The sequence below is a fragment of the Zosterops lateralis genome (genome assembly GCF_965231275.1).
Source record: "Zosterops lateralis genome assembly, chromosome: 7".
Lineage (NCBI taxonomy): Eukaryota > Metazoa > Chordata > Aves > Passeriformes > Zosteropidae > Zosterops > Zosterops lateralis.
The window spans coordinates 31639370-31661181 of record NC_139767.1 but is presented as its reverse complement, the minus strand read 5'-3'; the positions used below and the strand labels follow the sequence as shown (position 1 = coordinate 31661181).

Sequence of the window (21812 nt, the reverse complement as noted above, 5' to 3'; positions counted from 1 at the left end):
TCACACAGTTGCATAGACAGTGCCTCCTAAGTGTGTTTGTAGATGATCCCTACTTTTAATGTTGAGTAACTGTTTAATTTATGTTAGGGAAAATAATTCTTCATGACTGTTGTTGTTATTATTATTGGCTAGGATCATATTGTAGTAAAACATGAGAACCCTTTTATTACCTGAAATAACACTCAGTACTGAGGTTGCTGATCCTTTCCTTACAACTGATTTGAGATCCTCTTCCATAAATCTTAGGATACTGATCGGTACTGTTAGAAACTTCCTTTCAGAGTTAGTGGCAGATTCATTTTTTTCTTAAATTTGGTAATAATTCTGCCTTCTTCCTTTCAGTTGTTTATATATATTTTCTTAACTTCTGTGGGGTGAAATGATTTCTAAATAGCAACAGACATGAGAAAAAAACTTTGTTTATTAAGAACTTCTGTGTCTTAGCATGGACCTCTACATCCTTTCACATGTATGTGTGTGTGTATATATATATATATATATATATATATATATATTTATATACACACACACAGAGTTTGTGAGTTTTATTCCTTCATTGCTTTTGGCCAGCTGCAAATGTAAATGTCCAGTTGTTTTTATTTCCCATTTTGATTCTGAGATTTTTTGTGTTTGAGAACAGGAGACTTTGCACAGAGAAATAGCATCTGACAGTGTGCAAATAAAATACCTGTCCCTTTGTCAGACAGGTTTACAGCCACATAAAAACACACAAAAGGAGTGAAAACAACTGCTCAAATGCAGAGCAGACATAAATCTTATTTCAATAAAGCTGGAAAGTATTATCTGACTCCTGGAGTAAGGGGGGAGAAGGAAAACATAATGTTTTGAGGTGTCCTGTGCTGGAGCTGGGAGCACATTGTTCACTTTTAATTTCCAGTGATCAGACACAGTTATGGGAAAGGCACTCGGGTTTGGCATCCTTCCCTGTGCTTAACAGGCACTGAAGGTGACATCCAGGGGGATCCCAGCTGGGATTCTGAGTGTCTAACCACTTACACTGGCACGGAGCAGGATGTTTATATTTTTAAGCTCTAAAGCTCTACACAAATAGGCCGAAGATTTAGCGAGGACACAATAATTGCTTTTCTTTCAACAGCAGGTGACATATTTCCCACTGAGAAAAATATAAGCCTGCTGCTTTTAGTCATAACATGAGCAACAGGAGAAAAATAGATGAGAAGGTGGGAAATGTCACCAGTTGTGTCTTGGAAAAGATATTTACAGGCATGAGCAAGCCTCTAAGTGCACAAAATGAAAACATTAAATGACAGGTCTATGTTTATTATTCATGAGCCACAAGTCCCATAATTATATCGTTTAATAATAATAATTACCTGAAATCTTTAGTTTTCAGAGAATGGTGGGAACTCTTTCCTGTTCCTTTTCCTTGCTGTGTGTAGCACACCTTGAGTGAGCAGGGGGCATTTTTGTGTGCAGGGGGTGTGAGCCCAGGGAGCAGCTCCATGGGCAGGTCCAGGGAGAGAGTGGGCACAGGAAGGGCTTTGATGCTGCTCTTCATGTTTAGCAGGGCAGACACAAACTGCTCTATCATCTTATCATCTTAATTAGCAGCAATAACACTACACCTCTCTGACTGAATATTTGATGTTGATATCACACTGAGTCCCTTTCCCTGTCGTTTGGAGTTCATTTTCAAACTCAGTCCTCCCTGCAGCCTTGTTAGACTGAGGTTCTCCTCTGACCTTGAGTTGCCAAGGCATGAACAGAAGCATAGCTGGGCTCCACATCTGATTCTTTGGGAGCTAATACATGGTGATGGAAAGAACAGTGTAAATTGGTGGTAGAAATGGTGAAATCCAGCCTAGAACTGTGCTCTGGAATTGCAGTGTTATCCACTAGAAAACTTTCCCAAGGCTTTAAGGGCATACAAATAAACATTGTGAAACTAATTAGTGCTCCCATATAGATTATAGGTTAGTAAATCTGAGTTTGCAGTCAGGTTCAAGAATTTCCTCTTGATGGATATTAATATGTGCCTCGTGTCCTTTTCAGATAAAGCAGTCAAAGCATATCAGTGCCATAAATTAAAAATTAGATGTGGAGGAAATCCTCAGATCTCCCAGGAGAATAGTACATCTCCATATTATTCCAACTCCAAGCTACATTCATGGTGAGCCCTATTGGCTAAGAATTGAATGCTGCCTTTTTTAAAGCAAAGGTTTTCCCCATGTAGCACTAATCGTGGCTAAATGCATAATTATTGACTTGTGGAAAGCAGAAAACTCTGCCATGATTAATAACTTAGTATTGGATTTGAAAGCAGAGCTCTAATCAGGAGCATTTTAGGAGACAAATAATCTAAAGGTCTTTTTCATCAGAATTTGAAAGATAAAGCGATTCAATATGGCTTGAGACTTACCAACTGATACATATTAGCACAGGCAATGCAATCCGCCAAAGCAGCAAAAAATCACTTGAGCCTGAGATGTCCCTGGAGCTGATTGTGTGACTCCCTTATGGAAAGGGCCTCTCCAGTTTTCAAGGCTGTGAGATGAAGCCACAGGATCTGAACTAAATAAATACTTTTTGAATTAGCTGTTTTCATACATATGTGTGTGTATAATGCACAAGCACACCTGTTATGTTTTGGGTGTCAGCTTAGGATGTAACCAGGCTCAGGGAATGGAAGGACTGAGGATGTCTTGTTTTCACCCATGGTCCTGCCAGGGTGGCTCAGAGAATGGGACTTGTTCAGTGACTCAGTTTCCCCTGGTACACAGATCAGCCCAATAATCTCTGTGAACTTCTTAACTTTTTTGGCATTGCAGGAGAGCCTGAAAAGTTTTGCAGTCTGGAACAGCAGACTCGTTTGCCTTGTCTTAATCCTCCTGTGCACCATATTTACTTTGTGGCTAGACAGATACTCTCATATTCAGCATGTCCTTCTGGCCCCAGGCATCTGATGCATGAATGCAAAGTAATTATAAGGGGGAATTCGGCTATCCACATAAGTGATTTTGTCTTTCAAATATGTACAGAGGAAATTTTTCTTCACTTTATGCAGTATGAATGCAAGGAAAGGAATTTATATGCTGGGCTTCCTTGCCCTCCTCCTCACAGAAAAAGAAAAGCAAAGCAGTTGGATACACAGGAAGGAATGGGGAGACAGTTTTTAAAATTTACCAAAAGTCTACAGGGATTTCAGAAATCTTCAAGGAAGCAGAGTGAGCACACTCCCATTAAAATCTCATTAGGTGCCTATGTATGTCTTCAGCTGTTTAAATGCTCCATCTAACACTGTGTTGTTTTTACTCCTTTCAACAACTGGAGTGACACAGGCAAAAGTGGCTGGACTGAAAAGACCCAGGCCATACTGAGCCCTGAGATTTGTTTGGTTAAGTAAAGACTGCAGGGTTAGGTGTTGCCTGAAATCCTACCCTGAGCATCTTCATCAGGAGAGGCTACAGCAGGAGAACTGATTGAGATGCCAGGTTTAGGGCCAGGTGCACAGAGACCTTTCCTTTTGAGGCTCTATCCCTTCACTGCTACCACAAAGAACTTTAGGTGGAACAATTTTCTTTTAAAAGGCTCAGTTATAAAGGGTGCTTGGAAGAAAGGGAGGTGAGACGAGAAATGGCTCTGCTCACCTACAAAATGTTTGAGTATTTCCCTACAAGTCTTGGATCATGCAGTGTTAAGGCACCTTCCTGCTAAGAGCTCTCGTCCTGCTGTCATAATGTGCCACTGTCTCCATATCCAAGCAGTGACTGTGTGACTCTTGTGTGTGGCAAAATTTCCTCTGAGTCCCATAAAAACAGAGGATATTACTGTTGTGTAGGTGTTTGGTCTAAACTGAAGAAAGTTGGGCAGGAAAAAAGGAGAAAGGTTTTTCAGTGTAAGGCCTTTTTCTTCAAGAGAGAAATTGCAGAAGTATCCACAATATGCATTTATATAGAAGTAATTCAAAAGCTTTGTACTGACTAGCTTGCTTTTCTTCTTAAAGCTTTTGTAGATGATTTATGAAAAGTGTTATTTCTATTCCTAAAACATATGAAAAGAAGCAAATTAACTCATTACATTATGTGGACAGTCAAAAGAAGAGTTAAATGGACCATACGACTTTCCCTTAAAACATTAATTTTCTTGTGTTGTCTTTAATTTCCTTCATAATAAAACGTTCACAATAGCCACTGGGTATTACTGTATGAAAGATAAACTAGATCATTCCTATTAGATGTAAATCCTTTCCTAGACTTGTCATCAGGACACGATTATTGTAAATTTCTCTATACATGTGAAATGCCAATCCCCGAACACATTTCCTGTTGGAAAACAAGAGATTTTCAGAGTCTTTTCATTTAGATACTGTCAAGTTGATGGCTATGGAAATGCTTTTTAAATGAATGATTAAGGGCTGTATCTAAAGTTTGGAAATTGGTTTTTCTCCCCTGAATAAGTTTAATCCTGCAGCATCAATGAGACCTGCAGGTGCTCAGCACTTCTCACAGCAAAGCCACGCAACATTACACGGGCACAGCTTGGTGGGGGCAACAGCTCAGTTTTACGACTCTCTTGATGTCTGTAACATCTGAAAACCACTCTTACCTGGTGGGGCTCCCTTTATGTGAGGAGTGAGACATGAGAAATTCCTACCACTGTGACTTCTGATGGGAGCTGGGCATCTGGGAGATCTGCCCTGCCTGGGCTGTGGAGCAGGGCAGAGCCTTCACCACTAATCAACCTTTTCAAAAATAATAGCTATGAAGGGCATGTTGGTGTAGATGATGCAGATTTGAAAGGGAAAGAAGCACTTTCTGGGCTGGAATCTCTCTTAACTTTTAAAGTTTCTTGGAGTTATTGTTTTGGGAGTTTTTTCCTCAAAAAAAAAATTAATGATTTAAGCTCAGTATTTCTGATTTAGATTATGCGTGCAAACGTCTCAATGATTATGGAAATGAATCTAAATCATTAGCTCTTGTGAAAATCATACAATAAACTGTGACTCAGGCATGGAGCACCTACATAGTTCAGATGCAGAATTTCAGCCCTTCTCTTGTACATCAATTATTGCCACTAGTTTTGAATACTCAAAAACATGAGATGATTAACAAATGCTAGATAATAGCAGGAGGCCAGTACAGTCCAGAGTGTTTATGTACAATAATTACTATCCCCAAATGACAGTTTTTTAAACCAGTGTTTGAAAAATCTTTTGGTCCAATTACTCTAAAAATCATCCATTAACAATGGAGAGTAAAACCTGATTATTTTCTACATCTTGTCTATGTTCATTTTGGACTGGTGTGGCCCCAGTTAATTCCCTCAATGTCAGCATGATTCCAGCTGAAGCTGACCCATAACACTTACACACTGGAAATGGGATGTTACCTTCATGTAAAAATGAAAAAAAAAAAAAAAAAATTGCTTTTAGGTGCAGAATTGATATGTGGTGGGTTTTTTAATTTGCCCTCTCTGGCTCAGAACAATGAGAGCCAAGGCTTCTGCAGGAAATTGTGTCTCTGCCTCTGGTCCCCCTCTGTCTAAACATCACAAAGCTGGCAGCAGAGCAGTGGGTAGACTAAGAGGACTCATTGCTTGTTGCCATAGATTTTCCGCTTGATAATGATAAAGGTCTTTAAAATGTAATTCAGTTAAATAGCACAAAGAACTTTTCCAGTAAGCTTCAGTTAACGACAAAATTATATTACCAGAAATATAAAGATTTATGCTTATATTTCCACTTTTAATTCCTATTAGGTTCCCTGTCGATTAAAGATTCATGTGTAAGAAACAGGGACAGCTAAGTATATCACTTAGTATAGCACACATAAAATTAAAGGCATTTCTAAAGTTACATTCTTGAATGCTAACTGGCAAGATGGTGTATAAAACAAAAAGCTATCATATAATCTGAATTGTCTCTATATATCTTGCATAGCAGCCAACAATGAATATTTATCTAAGCAAATATTTCCCAGGCTTTCATGCTACAGTTTGCGTTTTGTTTCAGTCTGATTTGAATAAACAGAATGCTCTGCAATAACTGTAACTAACATCTTTAGGCACATAACATTTGAGATGAAGCTGCAATTCAGTGCAGCAATATACAACTGTAGAAAAATTATTAGCATTAACCAGGAGCTAAATTACAGCTCTGATTTCACTGGTATTGCATTGTACCTGTGAATTCTATAATGCTGAATGAAATTAAAGGCTCACTTTAATTTTTATGAAAAGGAAATAGATTCTTGTTAAATTGAGCAGCATCATTATGTTTGTTTAGCATCTACTATACATGGCATACTGGAGTCACAAGTATTCAGGAGACAAAGCATTAATAGTGCATCAGATCACTTAGAAAAGCACAAGATAATAATGATTATTAATCCTGTAGTATATAGGATTTGAAGGGGGAGTTTTTCTTTGTAGCATAAGTTAAGGGGGAAAACCTGCCAATTCCTATTTTCTGAAAGGCTTTGTATTAGGCTCAGTTACCCCTACACATTAAACTCAAAAACTGGCATCCAAATTCACCTCAGGAAATGCACCCCAGGTGCTCTCCCACTGCCATGGGGCATCTCCCACTATTAGCCCACGGGTCTTTTAATCTTGCCAGTGCAAATTGCCACCATCCCAGACTGGTACCTGTGGCTGTGAGTTTTTATAACATTAGTGAGGATGACAGGGTTGGAGTTGCAGCCCAAGAAATTGTCCTTGCAGTGCTTTTGTGCTTTCTGTTCCACACAGATTTTACTGGGAATTAGTGTCTGTAACTAAAGGCACTGCTTTGGCTTAAGTATTTAACAGGCCTACACAACAGAAGTGAATGCCTGTGTGCTGTTTGCTGACACAAATGTTCCAGTTCTTATTTCCTTTCTGGGACTTTACTGAACTCTCTGCTTATAGCTTACCATTACAGTGAAACATTTTCCTTCCACTAAATCCACTTGCACTAAATCCCTGATACACTAAAAGTTCACCTCCAGCCAGGCTCACATGATGCTGTCTAGCCTACACACCACTTAGGAAATGCCAAACTCTTTATGATTAATCCCCTGGCCCAGAAAAATCAGGTTCCATCGTGCTGCCTGCCTGTCCTCCATGGGGACAGTGAGCTCCTCATGACAAATCTGCTCTGCAGAACAGTCCACCTTCCTCTCATATGGAATTGAATAGTTACTTACAAGAAAATACATTGAATGTTGCAGAGGTTGGGTTTTTTTTAAATTTTCCTACCTTCAAATACCTACAAGTAGGGCCAGTCCTGTGGCATTAATGAATGCTTTTATTTTCTTGGATATCTTGTGGAAATTACTCCATGATTTGCGCTTGAAGGGTTGAAGAAAAAGTGTGATTTGGGCAACAGTTTACAACTGATCCATACCTTAGATTCAGTTGTGTCCTACAATCAGTCAATATCCAAAGCTGAACCTGATGTAAGTCCTGGTAGTGACAATAAATGTGTTTCCGGCAGACCATGAGTTGACAAAACTCTCTATGAGCACAGCTCCTGCTTTGTTTGTAATAAACTATGAAAATGCAGAGGTATATTTTTGTGTTAGATTCAGATTAATTTCTTTTTTCTCTGTGCACAGAGTGAAAAATGAACAGGGGATGTATTTATTTGTATGTTCTGACATTTTTCTGTGTGTTTGTGTTTATGTATCATGCAGATGAGATGGATGGATGTAAGTAGTCCCACTAAATTCAGCATACGAAGAAGGGGTGGAGTGCTGGAAGCAGCTTCTGAGATTTTCTGTGCAGTGCTACATTATTAACTTAGAGACAATCTTTTCTTGGCTATAGATATGCACAGGCAAGACATTGCAAACAGAGCTGTCGACATAGAGATTGATTTTCAAAATGTGCTATAACCAGTTCCCTCCTCTGTGTGAAAATGTTTGTGGTTATAGCAGAGCATGGTGGCAGGTGGACAAAAGAGGGGTGGTTGGAGAATGCAAGTGAAATCTGTCTGGAAAAGGGGTCCCAGCCTGTGGTGCTGAACATCATCTGATCAACTCCAGATTCCCTGTTTTCCACTCATACAAACCCTAAAGGGTTGGTAAATTGGATTTTGCTAAACCTCAGGTTACCTTTAGAGTAGGGGTCAGAATTTGGAGATCCTCAGAACTTTTCCTCACCTTGTTTTGTCCATTGATGTTTGGACATATTTCAACATCATCAGATTGATGTGCCTGTAACACTGTGTTGGATTTTTAACCTTAAATTGAGATGTTTTATATATGGGAATGGAGCCTACAAGAAAGACAAGGATGGACTTACAAGAGCATGGAGTGACAGGACAAGGGGAGTGGATTCACACTGAGAGAGGGTTGAGATTTGGTATTAGGAGGCCCTGGCACAGGGTGCCCAGAGAGGCTGTGGCTGCCCCATCCCTGGAAGTGTCCAGGGACAGGTTGGATGGGGCTTGGAGCAACCTGGTCTAATGAAAGGTGTTCCTGTCCACGGCAGGGGAGTTAGAACTTGATGGTTTTCAAGATGCTCTCCAACCCAGGCCATCCTAAGATTTTTACAGTGTATATTTTATAATTTTTGCTGTTGATTTATAATGATTGAACAAATGAGCATCTACTGTTTATTTGTTTATTTGGTTGTTTTAGTAGAAATGAAGCCATATGAAGATAGGCTTGACTTATGTGTATGTACATTGTTCCTCATCAGAAGCTGCTGGAATAAATGTGAGGACACATGATAACAAAGCAATTTGAGAAAATGGTAGAGGAAACTTCACATCCTGAGGTATTTGTTGTTGGATAGAAGACAGTAGTTATTCCAAGTGAGTTAAAAAGTCTGATGCATTCTGAGGATGAAGCATTTTTATCTCTACATCCTAAACGTCCCTAATAACCTTAGAATTCCATTTTCCCAACTCTGCAATAGATCCTATGAATGTTTTCCTATCCTTGTTGTAACTCCTTGTCTTTAGACAGTGGGAGTCACATGCAATTGCCATATGTCTACGTAAGTCAAATGCCTCCCACCAGCAGTTCTTCCATGTGCTGTGGTTGATTTATATTCATAAAAAACATTCAAGAAATGATTCAGGAATTGTAATTACTTGGTAATGTCAGAAATTGATTAATTAAATGCTCCAGTGTTTACTCTGCATTTTTAAGGCTGCTAACATTTCTGGGCATTTTTTTACAGCATCAGAGTGTTTGCTGGTTGAAGTTTATTAATGTAAATTGGATTTGACATAAACAAGACTACAGCTAATTATTTCATGTAAATATACACACTGTGTAGCAGCAAACTCATAAAATCTGAACATATTTTTCCACTATTTTTTTATTTTAACTCTGGATGTCTGTTTTAGCTAAATAGCAAATTTCTTTTGCCTTAAATAACAGTCACCTTTTCATTTGTGGAATTGCTGGGCTGTAAACATTTGTGTCTCTCTGACACCTCCTTAACTTACATGTGGTCATCAATAACTTCCAGCAACCAGGAACTCTTACATGTACCATCATGCTAAGCTCACTTTCTCTGTTTTATATTTCACTGTACAGAGAGATTTTACACTCAGTGAGGACAAGAACTTTCCATAAGCTGCAGTAAAAGGGAGAACAGCCGCAAACCCGCCCAGGAGACAGAGCCAGGGTGCTCTGGCACAACCTCCTTGTCCATATTCATTCCTCTCCCTGCCCAAAAGGCAAATTTTCCCCATTTCCCGCTGAAATCTTTGGCTGGTCCAGTGGTCTTGTTGACTTTTTTGGTAGGTTAGAAGCTCAAAGGGTTCTCAGTGGTTTCCTCCCTCTGGGACAAGCACTAGTGAGTGCAGCTCACACTCTGCACCATCACCTGCACCTGCTGCAGTTCCTGTTCTCTGTCACTCAGGGTCAGGCCCTACCCAGCCCCTTGAGCCTCGGGATAGGTGGGTATCCATGGAGGTTTGGCCTTTATGGAGACTGTTTTGGCTCCATATCCAAATTAAGGACACCCACGTGTCGATGCTGTAGGGATGTATTGCTCAGTTCATTCTATTGCTCAGCTCACTCTATTCATGGGTGTTAAAGCTCCACAACTCACAAGATGCAAATGCAAACTTTCCTAACTATGTCATCCTTTTCTATTTCAAGACAACTCTAGTAAATTCCAGGTAATGCTTTGTATTTGTTTTTACTGATTTATACTTTTGGGGAAGAAAATCAGCTAAAAGAAGCATTGATTTACCTGCTGGACAAAATGTCGTTTCCTTTTTTTCTACAGCTAAATGGAATAATTTGCTCAATATTTAGCAGAAATGAAAAAAATTTACATAGCCTGTTATTTGCATAGGAAAAAAAAAATTGGTTCGTTTGCAGCTACCCAAACCAGCCAAGCACCTGGAAATCTGGCTAGTAGTGATGGCGATGGTGGTTCCTACAAAATCTGTTCCTCACCTTCCAGCTTATGGTCTACTGATCTACCAAGCCATTGAGAGCTCTTATACATTTGCTCCTAGAAAACGTCTTTCTATAAGGTTTTATAAGCTGATAAAACTTCAGCATTCTCTCTCCCCATTCTCTTCCCTGTGGGGGAAACAACACCAATATTATTGTCACTGAGTAGCAGGATACCCATGCTGTTATCCCAGAGACTGAACTCCTTTAAGGAAAAACTGGCAAACCCCAAATGCAGCAGGGCTCTGTGTGCCAGCTGCAGGTCGGGACAGCATTCCTCTGAGAACTGTCCCTGCATCCCTGTCCTCAGAGAGCACGGGCTGCAGGATCTGTCTATCAGTTAATGAGCTTGTGCTATTTCAGGCCTCACAAAACTCTGCTGCTGTCTGTGGATGGTGCTAGTTAACAGGGTGCAAAGTGGAAGGCAAACAGCAGCAGGAGGGAAACCCAGCTGATTTTTTATGAAAACAACTGGCTTCAGATGAATTGGTAAATCAGTTTTAATCACTGCAGCTGAGATGTAATATGAACTGTTCACTGAGGCTTAAGTGATTTTGAACAATTAAGAAATTTGCTCAACATATTTATTAAAATAATCATTACTGCTTTTTCCATAATGGTGTAATGTGCACAAAGGCTCTTGCCAGCCCCCTGATCCATTGCAGTGGCTCTCAATGTACACTTACATGCCAGTTGTTAATAAAACCAACAATTAAAATAACAGGTTGAAATCATGTAGGAAAATAATAACTCAGCAATAATGGCAGTTTAAAAAGATATTATTTTCTGTAAGCCACACGGTTTAGCTTTCATTGTTATTTAGGACCAAAAGTGAGTAGTCTAGCCAGGTGTGGTATTGAAAGGAGTGAAAAAATACTAATCCTAAAGGGTTTTATGGGGTTTTTTTAATACCAGATTTCTTTTTAGTGTGCAACAGAAAGCTCACTCAATTCTCATTTATATTGCTTTTGGATACAAAAAAACATTGTCTAGACAAGAATACATATATATATAAATATATGTGTGTGTCCTCTTGACTGCTGGAAAAAAGTCTATTTTCTATCAAAGGTTTATGCAGCAGGATGAAAACACAAATAAATATTTTACAAAAGTTATAATATTCTCTGAAGTCACTCTCCCACAATTTAGAGCTTTACCCCAGGGCACTCTTCCAAGATCCTTCAAAAAATGACTTGTGTCTCCACACTCAGTGTAACAGCTTAGATGTCCCCCTTGTTGCTTTGCTAACATCATTTCCTAATTGCAACAGTCTGCTGTTTGGCTGCAGACAGCTTTGTTGTTGTTTGATTTCTAATAACCTTTCCCTGTGAAAATGTGACTTCCTGAACTGGAGCAGATGACTGTGGGCTCTCTGTGGAGCTCCCTGTCTCCAGGGCTGGATGGCTCCAGACATTCAGAGGAACTTGTCTGTGCTCTTATCCCGTTGCTCATTTGGTTTTTTTCTGCTCCCCAGTGACCAACATTTTCCTCTGTGGAGCACAGGAACCTGAATCCGTGCTGGTGCTTCCCTGCCTGCTTCCAAATCCAAATGTCAGGGGAATGAAGTGATGTGGCGGAGTGGGCTAGGGCTGTCTGCACAGAGCTTGTCCCAACCAAACCAGGAGTGGAATTAGATGTGCCAGGGGTGATTGGGAAACTTTGTTTGGCTGTGCAGAGCTGAATATGATATCTACCTCTCAGCCCTGCTTCAGAACTGCTCTCCAGGAATGTGAGTGCCAGCCCAGTCTCTGTCCCAGTTTCCCTGTTCTCTGCCCAGCTCAGGCATCTCAGCCGTGCATGAGGCCCTTTGCTGGGAGCTTGCTCAGGACAGGAGAGTGGTGGCAGGGGGACAGTGGCCATGTCCCCATGTGCCTGGCTGAGGTGTGAGGGTTTGGGGGAGCTGGGGTGTCTGTGCTGCAGGAGGGGCCAGTCCCAGCCATGGCCCTGCTGCCCAGCCCAGCACAGGCCAGCCTCCAGCTCTGAGTAGCCCTATTGAATTAAGTACGTAATCAAGTGATTTGCTGGTATCCCTAATCCTTTTCACATCTTGCTAAGCTCATTAAACTCTCTTTGATACCAAGCTGTGCAGGTTCCTTAAGAGAGGCAGAGACTATGTGCTAGTTCTTTGGCTTGAATTTATCACCTCTAGCTTCCAGAGAGGGACTCCTGTGCTGGGAGCCCGAGGTTGCTCAAAGGGTTTGCTCTGTAACAATGGATGGGAAAACGTTCTGTGTGCTGGATAATTTTTGATACCGTGCCCAGCACAACAACAGGGATATGCCAGAACAAATACCCAAGTAACCAACCAAAATACCGAGCAGTGGATCCCTGGCCTCAGTGGAGGCACTTCATTTCCTTTCTCTTCCCTGTTTTTTCCTGACAGCCATCCAGCTAACAAAGAAAAGAAAGATAAAAAAACCTAGCAAAACAATTAGGCATTGCAAAGTGAGATATTCAGTTCTGTCAAAAAAACATATTAAGGTATGTTTCTGGAGTTGTACTTCAACTCAAATCAGCAACAATCTGGGCAAAGCACTTCTCTAATGCTCTCTAAATTAGGTGAGCTGGTATGTGACATTTGCATGCCATCTCCTCCTGCATGCCAGAATACATGCAGCTGTTAGAAAGATTTTCTACTGCATTCAAACATATTAGAAAAGTTTTTTTCCTTAAAACTGCAGTTATGTGCCATCACAGGAGGAGAGATGGACGAGTGAACTTCTCATGGTTGCAAGGTAACTAATTCAGAGGAAAAGGGACAGGTTTCACTCATTATTCTGAAAAGCATTTTAAGTTTGTTTGTTTGTTTGTTTTTTTGTTTAAATCACGAGGTTCTCAGTAATCCTGCAAGTTGTGAGGAATGGCTGGAGTAGGAGTGGGACTCCAAGCAGAGCCAGCAGTGCAGGCTGCTGAGGTCTAGTCCAGGTGTGGATAACAGTATGGATGGAAATTTCCCCAATCATTATGTAACAGTATCAAACATACATAAACATACTAATTTAGAGTCTACAGCTTCAGATTAAAAATGCTTCATCATTTCAGAAATACTGACTTGGCCTTACACAGCTTTACCGTCTCCTGCTCTGCAGGTGCTCAGTGGCCACTGTTCTAGAGGGAACAGGAAGAATTGTGACCCCCTTTTGAAACCCTGAGGCTGCTGTGCTTTTACAGCCTTTCTCTCCCATTTGATTGGTCTGTGTCATTAGGATCTAGTAGGAGAACCATCATGTCTGCCTAAATGATTTTTATCCTTACATCAGGAAATGATGTTCCACGTAATCTTTCAAACTCCACAGTTATTCAAGCTACTTAGAGCCTGCATGGCACAAGAATTCATATGACAGAGCTCCAAGGAAGCTACAAAACACTTGTATTTCTCTTCTAGATGTGATCTATTGGGCCCTGTGAAGGGCTTTAATGAACTGTATACATCGTCTCGTTGAACATAAAGTCAGAGAATCATTTAGGTTGGAAAAGACCTTTAAGGTCATTGAGTCCAACCATAAACCAGTGTGATTACTTTTGGGTTTTACTCACATTTTCTGCTGCCACTGAATGTGCCAAGTTATTCTAAATCACGAAGCTGTTCTAAATCTCAAGTGACTGTTTGCTATTTGCTCCACACTGACAGAATGATGACACTGGGTCCTGATCCAGGGATGGCAGGATTTGTCTTATTGGGAGAGTTGATAAGAGAAGAGAGCAGAAACCTGGGCTTGGGGACAGAGGCCTTGTCTGAAGCAGATGGCTTGCTGTGGACACAGCTGGCACATGAATGTGCCAGAAGAAAGGAGGTGCTGCTAACCACCATCAAATCATGGCTGATTTTTTTTACATCACTTTTGCACACTGACAAGATTACATACTCCAAGGCTGCAGGTTTTAAAAGAGAAACAGAATAATATTTCTGATTTGTCACAGGAAAACCTTCACACTGAGGCAGCAGTTGTGCTTTCTTTTTCCCCTTTGTCCTTATTTCCAGAAAACAGTGTTAAGAAAATTGCTTCAGAATGGGGTTTTTTATATTATCCTGGTAGAATTATGCAGAATAAAACTGCTGATCCTATCTTTGCCTGTAGGGCAAAGTGCACTGATGAATAAATCAGGAATATTGTTTAATATTACATTAAAAAGATGTAAAGGTATTAATACTAATTTATGCCAGATTCATTGTAGTAAAAAAAATAAAATAGACAACTTGTTTTAAAGAACTTAGTACTTCAACTAATCATCATTACATATTTGTACAGTATATATTTTGTGAGTACTAATATACATGTATTGCAGAATGATTTTACTAGAAATTAGCTTAGAAGAAGCTTCCTGCTTAATTGCCACTGAAGGTCATTGTGTTTCTCAGGATTTACATGATTTAATGTGTTCTGAAAGGAATAGCTACGTGATGCTTCTATTTACAGCAGTTAGAATGAAATTTAAACTTGGGGCAACCACAGAGTTTAATGGAAAGTTTTGCAATACCCAAAGCTTTTCAATCCATGCAGTATGAACAGGATATGGCTGAGCTGCTTTTGCAGAGGCTCCTTGGGAGCTGAGTCCTACTCTTGATCCTGTCTGTGCCAGGGACCTTTCTTTGTGCCTTTGCAGGACCACTCTCCCTCCCTCCATCTCTCTGAACAAGAAAAAAAATTATTGTGGACAGAAACACAGAATCCCTTGGAATAATTCCAGTCCTGAAAAATAAAAATGTACATTTATATATAAATTATGATCATTAAAATCAGCTAACATTTATCTTCACCTGGAGGAGACACAATGATGTACAGTCCCTGTAGTGGCTGTCTCATATTCCTGGTCATGAAGACAAATGGCTCAGAAGAAACAACTACTTTGCAACAAAAATCCATATTTGTTCACAGAAGAAATAATAATAGTAAAGAGAAAACTTCTAATACAAACAGGAGCCCCACAAAGTGGTTCTGTGATGAGTCCAAAGGTAAAACAGTGGAGCTATAAAAATGAAGCTTTTGTCTCCAGAAAGTGAAGATGGATTCTGTTCTATGCAGTACTTCAATACTTGCAATTTCCTGAAGTATGAAGTTTGAGACATATTTTTGCTTTGGTGAGATATTTCAGGACAGCTATATCATTACTGATAGACTTTCAGAATAATAGTAATGTGACTGTGTTGTTACTGCTGTCATCCAAATACATCATATTATATCACGTTATTCTGCGGGTTCATTCTGAAATATTTGATATAAATAACACTGATATTGCCTTCCTCCTGGAAATGAGGTGGTGTATTTCCATTACTGACAGATTTCTCTGCTGAGAATAAACATCATCTCTTTGCATTGAGTTTAAAGAATAGGCTTCAGTAGGAAAAAAATCAGAATTTTTCATCTGGTCAAGATTATTTATCAGAAATCCTGTCTAGACACAAGTAGAGGAGCTTTCATAGTGCTGATACTGCAAGTTATTGCATCTGCAAAAGTTGGACTGGAAAATAATATAGAAGCTGAGTTATAGCTTCATTTTCAAATAGGGTACATGCTATAGTATTTTTCATACTGTCCATAAAATAAATATTTGAGTCAAATATTCAGTTCACTTTGATTTATATCTAAAGTAAACAAAATGTGCACCAAAACCAGTGACTGCACTGCTGGGAAGTTATTTTTCAGTCTGGATCAAGGGAAGATTATTCTGGGCTTGGAATATGGATATGAATTTATATGTACACTAATTTATTTGTGCTGCTTGTGTATCCTCAGTGCCTCTTGTCTTCCTCTCAAATAATCTCTGAAGAGTGCATTAGCCTACTGCCCTGTTCACGTAATATGAATCCAAATGTGGACTTCATCTAGATTTCTACATCACTGTGATTTCTATGTACATGGGATAACTTTGGGAGCAAAATCAAAGTACACTCCACAAACTGACTCTGACAGTTTTTTACTCAAAATTTTACAAATGCTTTGAACATTGAAAAAGTAATATTTTAATATTTTTTTCATTTAGGAATACATGGACTCCAACAAATACATAGAGCATTTAGTGACTCAGCTGGAAGAACAACGCTGGAATTTATGGAGGCAAGTACTGTGCCACACATACTTATTTATGTTGCTATTTTGGAAATGATACTGCAATCCACAGTTTCCATTTTTGAGTTCAAATGAATGACTGGGTATTCAGTTTCTCCATTTTTTAATTCTTTGCAAACTACCAAATCTTACCTCATGAGATAAGTAGGGCAGCACACACGAGTCCAATCATGCCTTTGGTAATCAGGGCAGTTGCACACATGCACAGGTTTATTCATGTTAAAGTTTCTAGGCAGTGGATGCGAACTCTACTGCAGATTCTTTCAATTGGACTGGATTTCAGAAATTCTCTTATATCCTTAAATATAAGTGTTTTCATTGAATGGCACATAAAATCCAGCCAAAATACCACCATAGCAGCATGACCAATTGAGAGTTTTGAAACTAAAATAAACGCGTTTACAATTTTGCAGCGCTCTTGATAGTTTGGATTTTCACACATCTTCTCTGTTCATGTTGCCCAGACTTCACCCTGACTTAAGCAAAGAAGGGATTGCCACGTGCTTGTGGGTGTTTCTATATTGCCTACAGCAAATCTGGTAACTGCTCAAATCCTATCTAACATAACATTTAATACAAAGAAAATGGAATAATAGCGGTGATAAAAAATCCTTCAACATTCACAGCAATTTTTTTTAATGCAGTATTTAACTTTTTTTTTTTTTCCCTGGAGCCATATGAACAGTGACAGTCTTTTAAAACACAGTCAAATATAAAAGTATCTTCAGGGAATAATTTAATGTTCATAGACTGAAACCTATTTCACCTTAGTTCTGATGAAGAGAGAAATAATGATCTGTCTGATTTTTCAGGTGAATGCCTCTCCATGTACAAAAAAAGAGCAACTTTGCACGTGCCAGTGTTAGTTGTTCTGCACCTCACAAACTTCTTGACCTATACAGTATAAAGTAATATCACAGCATTTACAGCTTACAGCATTATGAGATTGACTCTTATTTATAGGCAAATTCTGAAAGTTTGTGCTTAATTTCTGATTTTCTTAAAAAGCAGCCAAATACAACCAGCACAAAAAACCTGAAGTTTTCATTTAACATTACAGAATTCAGGAGACTAACTTTGTAAGAATGAAGGTGATAACATGATATGCAGATGATACTACTGTGATTAAATATAAATGAATAATAAAAAAGTTAAAACATTAAAAGGTCTTTGAAAAGTAGCAGGGGTAGTGACTATTATAAACAGACATACAGATGTACTCTGAAAATTCAGTGCTTTTGAAAAACTAAAACCAATTTATTTATAACATTTTCTATTTTTATTATTGTTTTTTATGGGGTGTTGGCATAAAAAGCTAAGCCTGGTAATGAGCACTACAAGAAAAACCCTTGTGGTTTAGCCAGTCTTCTTTGAACACTTTATTCCTCTCTTTCAAATCTCTGAGAAGTTTCATGGTGAGGATTATGCTAATAGCTGGCACTACACAGGGGCAGTGCTGGGCTGTCTACAGCCAGACAGATGTCCTAATAAATCAGCAGAGCCCTCTCCTCAGCCTTCATTATGCTCTTGATTTGTGGCTGCCACGATGTGAGCCCAGTGGGTCACTGGGCGCTGAACCTGACATTGACCGATACCCCGCGCTCTACTGGGGCCAGCCCATAAAACTGACACACACAAATTCTGCCCATTTAGCTCTTCCAGCCCCACTCACAGCCAGCACAGATTTATAGTGCCCAGCCCCAGGCAGAGGACACTAAACCCAATGCCATGGTGTGCATATCAATTTTACATTTCCTTTACGTTTCCACACTTACAATGGGACCCTAAAAGACATGTGGGGGCCAAAATTTCTTTTCAGTTTAGAGGATGACTGTTTATACACAGCATTAGCATCTGCTGTGGAACATTTATTGCTGTAATTGCTGTCCCAGGAGGACTGGCTATGGTTAGGTCACGTTTTATGGCTTTCCACTAAAGCAGACCTCTAGCCCAGCTTCAGATGCCTTGTTCCTAAAGCCTTGACTACAACAAGGGAAGGTGCATCAGTAGTTTGTGAAGATGCAGACTTTATTAACACAGCTTTTCTTATACTGGACATTTTACAGTAGTTATTTTCACATTATTGATCGCATATTTCACTTGTCAGTGGTTCCTCTATTTCTCAGGTTGGAGGTAAACACATTTACCAACATGAGATAAATTTGACCCTCACAATGTAAATCACCAACATTTACCACCGGAGGTGATGTACAGTAGTAGTGATGTACAGTACATGGCATCTCCATGTATCAGTTTAAAAAAGGAAAAGAAAATACTATTTTGGATTTCTCTGCCCTATCCTGTCTGGAAATAGCTTTAAACAGGACAGAATTGGGTCAGGGAGTAGAACCCCCTTGCAATGTTGTTTTCTAACTAGTCATTTAATTCTTTAGTTCAGCTAATGTATAATTTTATGGCAAAATCACATGGACAATCAACATGAGAAGCAAAAATCTGCTTCTGCAGTCTTTGCTAATTGATTTGATGGTAGATCATAATTTTTAAGTCTTGACACACCGATCAGTGGCAGCAATTACTAATTCTCTTAACAGAAGAAAGATGTCATAATTCAGCATTGGATGCTTGCCTGAATAAGCAAAGGTCAGACCTTGGTCTTGAGACCTTTCCAGGGAATTCTATTAGTAGTGCTACTGGAACCAGGACCAACACTTTAGTCTGCTTTGGTGAAAGCCTGAGGATATGCTGCAGTTCAGACATGACTAATATGGAATAAGTTAATGAAGGTCAAACAGCACTTCCTTACCTTATTACAGTAATGTAAAACACAGAGGGGTGGGACCAGAAATGCACATGATGATTGCATTGCATTTCTCCTATGCTGTATATTCAAAACAGGGTTTTGTTAAATAGATCTGCTCTGCTTTCATCAGCAGCATTAGCATGCTTCTGTGCTCCTGGTTTTAATGCCTGTGTACTAAAGAGGTGCCAAGTATTAAACAGGTTGCCTTTGCTGTAATCATGAACTTCCATTGGGAAGCCTTAATTGCTAACAAGCAGAATAGCTCGGCGAGAATTCTTAATGGTGAGCACAGATTAAAATAACAACTGTGATTAGTTTTAAACTGCTTGACTAGAAAAAGACTAATCTCAGGGGAATAAGTTGCATGGCACACAAAGGAAAAACCCTGTGTATGATATTACAGTAATGAAGGCTGAGAAAAAAATCAAATGCTGCCCCAACTAAATAAGGTCATGCTCTGCACAAGTATATTTTTCTCGCCAGGGCTTAGTAACTTGGCCTGAGGGAGATGAAGGTGTAAGCAGCCAGGTCTTGGGGCCAAACCCCCATTTTAACCCATTCCTGAAGTTCTTATAACAAACATTGCCCCTGGTCTACGATGCTAATGTGAGTTAAAGACTGTATTTGGAATTAATTGTCTTCCAAAATTGTTGTTGTAGTCCATCATTAGAGGTTAGTGAGGTGTGGTAAGAACATGAGTCTTCCTTCTACTTTGCCTCTTGATCCACCTGTCTGGTCGTACCATCTTGACAACACATAAAGTCAGGAGAAAGCTGTTTTCTGCTATTATCCACTAAAGCCTGACTCTTGTCTCTTCATCAGTCTTTGCTTTTGCTGGGGTTGTGGGTTTTTTGGAGTTTTTTTCCTACATCTCTACAGCACTGCTGGATGTATATGATAGATCTGTAAAACGTGTGCAAACACTTTAGTTTCCATAATATTTGAAGCTGAGGTTGAATGAGGTAGAGTAGAACTGAGTTTGTCAATTAGGAGTCATTCAGGTACTAATTCAGATTCTTCCAGCTAACATTGTAACATACATCTCTCTCCAAAGCTGAGGTTTCTGATTTGTTACCTTATGTGTGAAAAAACACACAAAAATGTAGATAAAAACCATATAAAGCTATGGAGTTGTATTACAGAGCTCACAGTACTGCTTCACATGAGCATTGATGTTGGATTGGTGTTTAAATATGTGCATGAGGATACCAATTAAAAATGTATTTTATTTTTGGCCAAATGTGCTTTTCCTTAGCTAAGCATAAATGTGGATGGTTCAGTGAGCAGTGCAGATGTAGTTACAAGCCACAAAAAGCACTGTCACTGTATTATCTGTGAAAGAAAACCACTTGCTTCCTTTGGCTCCCCGGTGCAGTGCCCATGTCACACCACAGCTACAAAAGATGTTTCTTCAGGACCAAATTGTGTGAGAGCAACTTGAATATAGAGAAAAGCAAAGGTTTTACTGTTTGCCTTTTAGATTGTATTTTTAATAGGGTCATAGAAAAGTAAGAGAGGATAGTTTAAAGATTACAAATGAACCTGATGGACAACGTAAGTCCACTATAAATACTGAATGTGTAAGCACAGGAAAAGGCTGAATAGCTGTTAGAACACTTGTTGCAGTTGCAGTGGAAACATTAAGGATTTATCTCAATGTTCAAATCAAGTCTGGTCTTTCAATCAAATGTAAATGCTTCACAGAAGTTTATACCTGCTCAGATTTTTTATTAGCTCCACTAATTAGTCGTATAAAATAATTGTTCTCATCTGATTAAAGCTGATAGTAATTTTATGTGCAGCTCTTTACCAGATCAATAAATAAATCTCTTTCAGCAATGAGCCATTTTAACTCCAACAGGGCATATTTTTGTGAAGTATTTACTAAGCTGACTTAAAATTAAACTCAACTTGATGTGCCTTGGTAAATGAGAAATATGATCGGCATTATATATTCATAAAAAGTATTAATTTTAAAGAACATGATTCTCAGCCTGTTTCCTCTAATTGGAAAAAACTCCCATTAACACTGCTCATCAGTGCTGCATGAGTCAGGAGAGAAGTGTCAAGCCTCAGTATTGAAGTCATTACATAAAGGACTGAGAACCAGCTGAACAGAAAATAATCTTGACAACAAGCAAATATCTCTGTATCTATTCTAAACTACCCAGATTTCAGAACTGCAGGCAAAAGATGAAAAAGTGGTCCATAAAAAGTAACTTCATATGGCTGTGTTTATAAAATTAAATAAATTAACCAATGCTAAATTACAAAATGTTAATAGCATTCTGTAATTAATTAGGGATTGGAGTATTTTTGCACAGATGTATGCTTGTCATAATAGCGAGACTGCCAGAGCCATGAATTGATTTTGTTTCTCTTAAATTATAAAATAGAAAGCCTTGAGCAAAGTATATTCTTTAGATATATTTGGTAGAATAAGGATCACAAATGTTCCCTACCAAGTTGAAAGGAAAAAAAAACTCCAGCAGGGAAGTATGTGGAAGGTCTATTTGGCATATGGATGTTTGTTAAAAGCAAAATGCACGAACAGCCCAGACTAAATTAGTTCCTCATTTGTATGCTGGGAAATGAAAT

The 21812-nt window shown here is 39.1% G+C and overlaps 1 protein-coding gene across 7 annotated transcripts in view; it reads left to right on the top strand.

Annotated features, from left to right (window-relative positions):
• Positions 1 to 21812, top strand: part of NCKAP5 (NCK associated protein 5) — a 417071-nt gene that overhangs the window by 165269 nt on the left and 229990 nt on the right. For all 7 annotated transcript variants that reach the window (XM_083865018.1, XM_083865017.1, XM_083865019.1 and 4 more), the window contains one exon: positions 16368 to 16445. In XM_083865018.1, coding sequence (XP_083721144.1) covers positions 16368 to 16445 — 78 coding nt within the window. The remainder of the gene's footprint in view (positions 1 to 16367; positions 16446 to 21812) is intronic.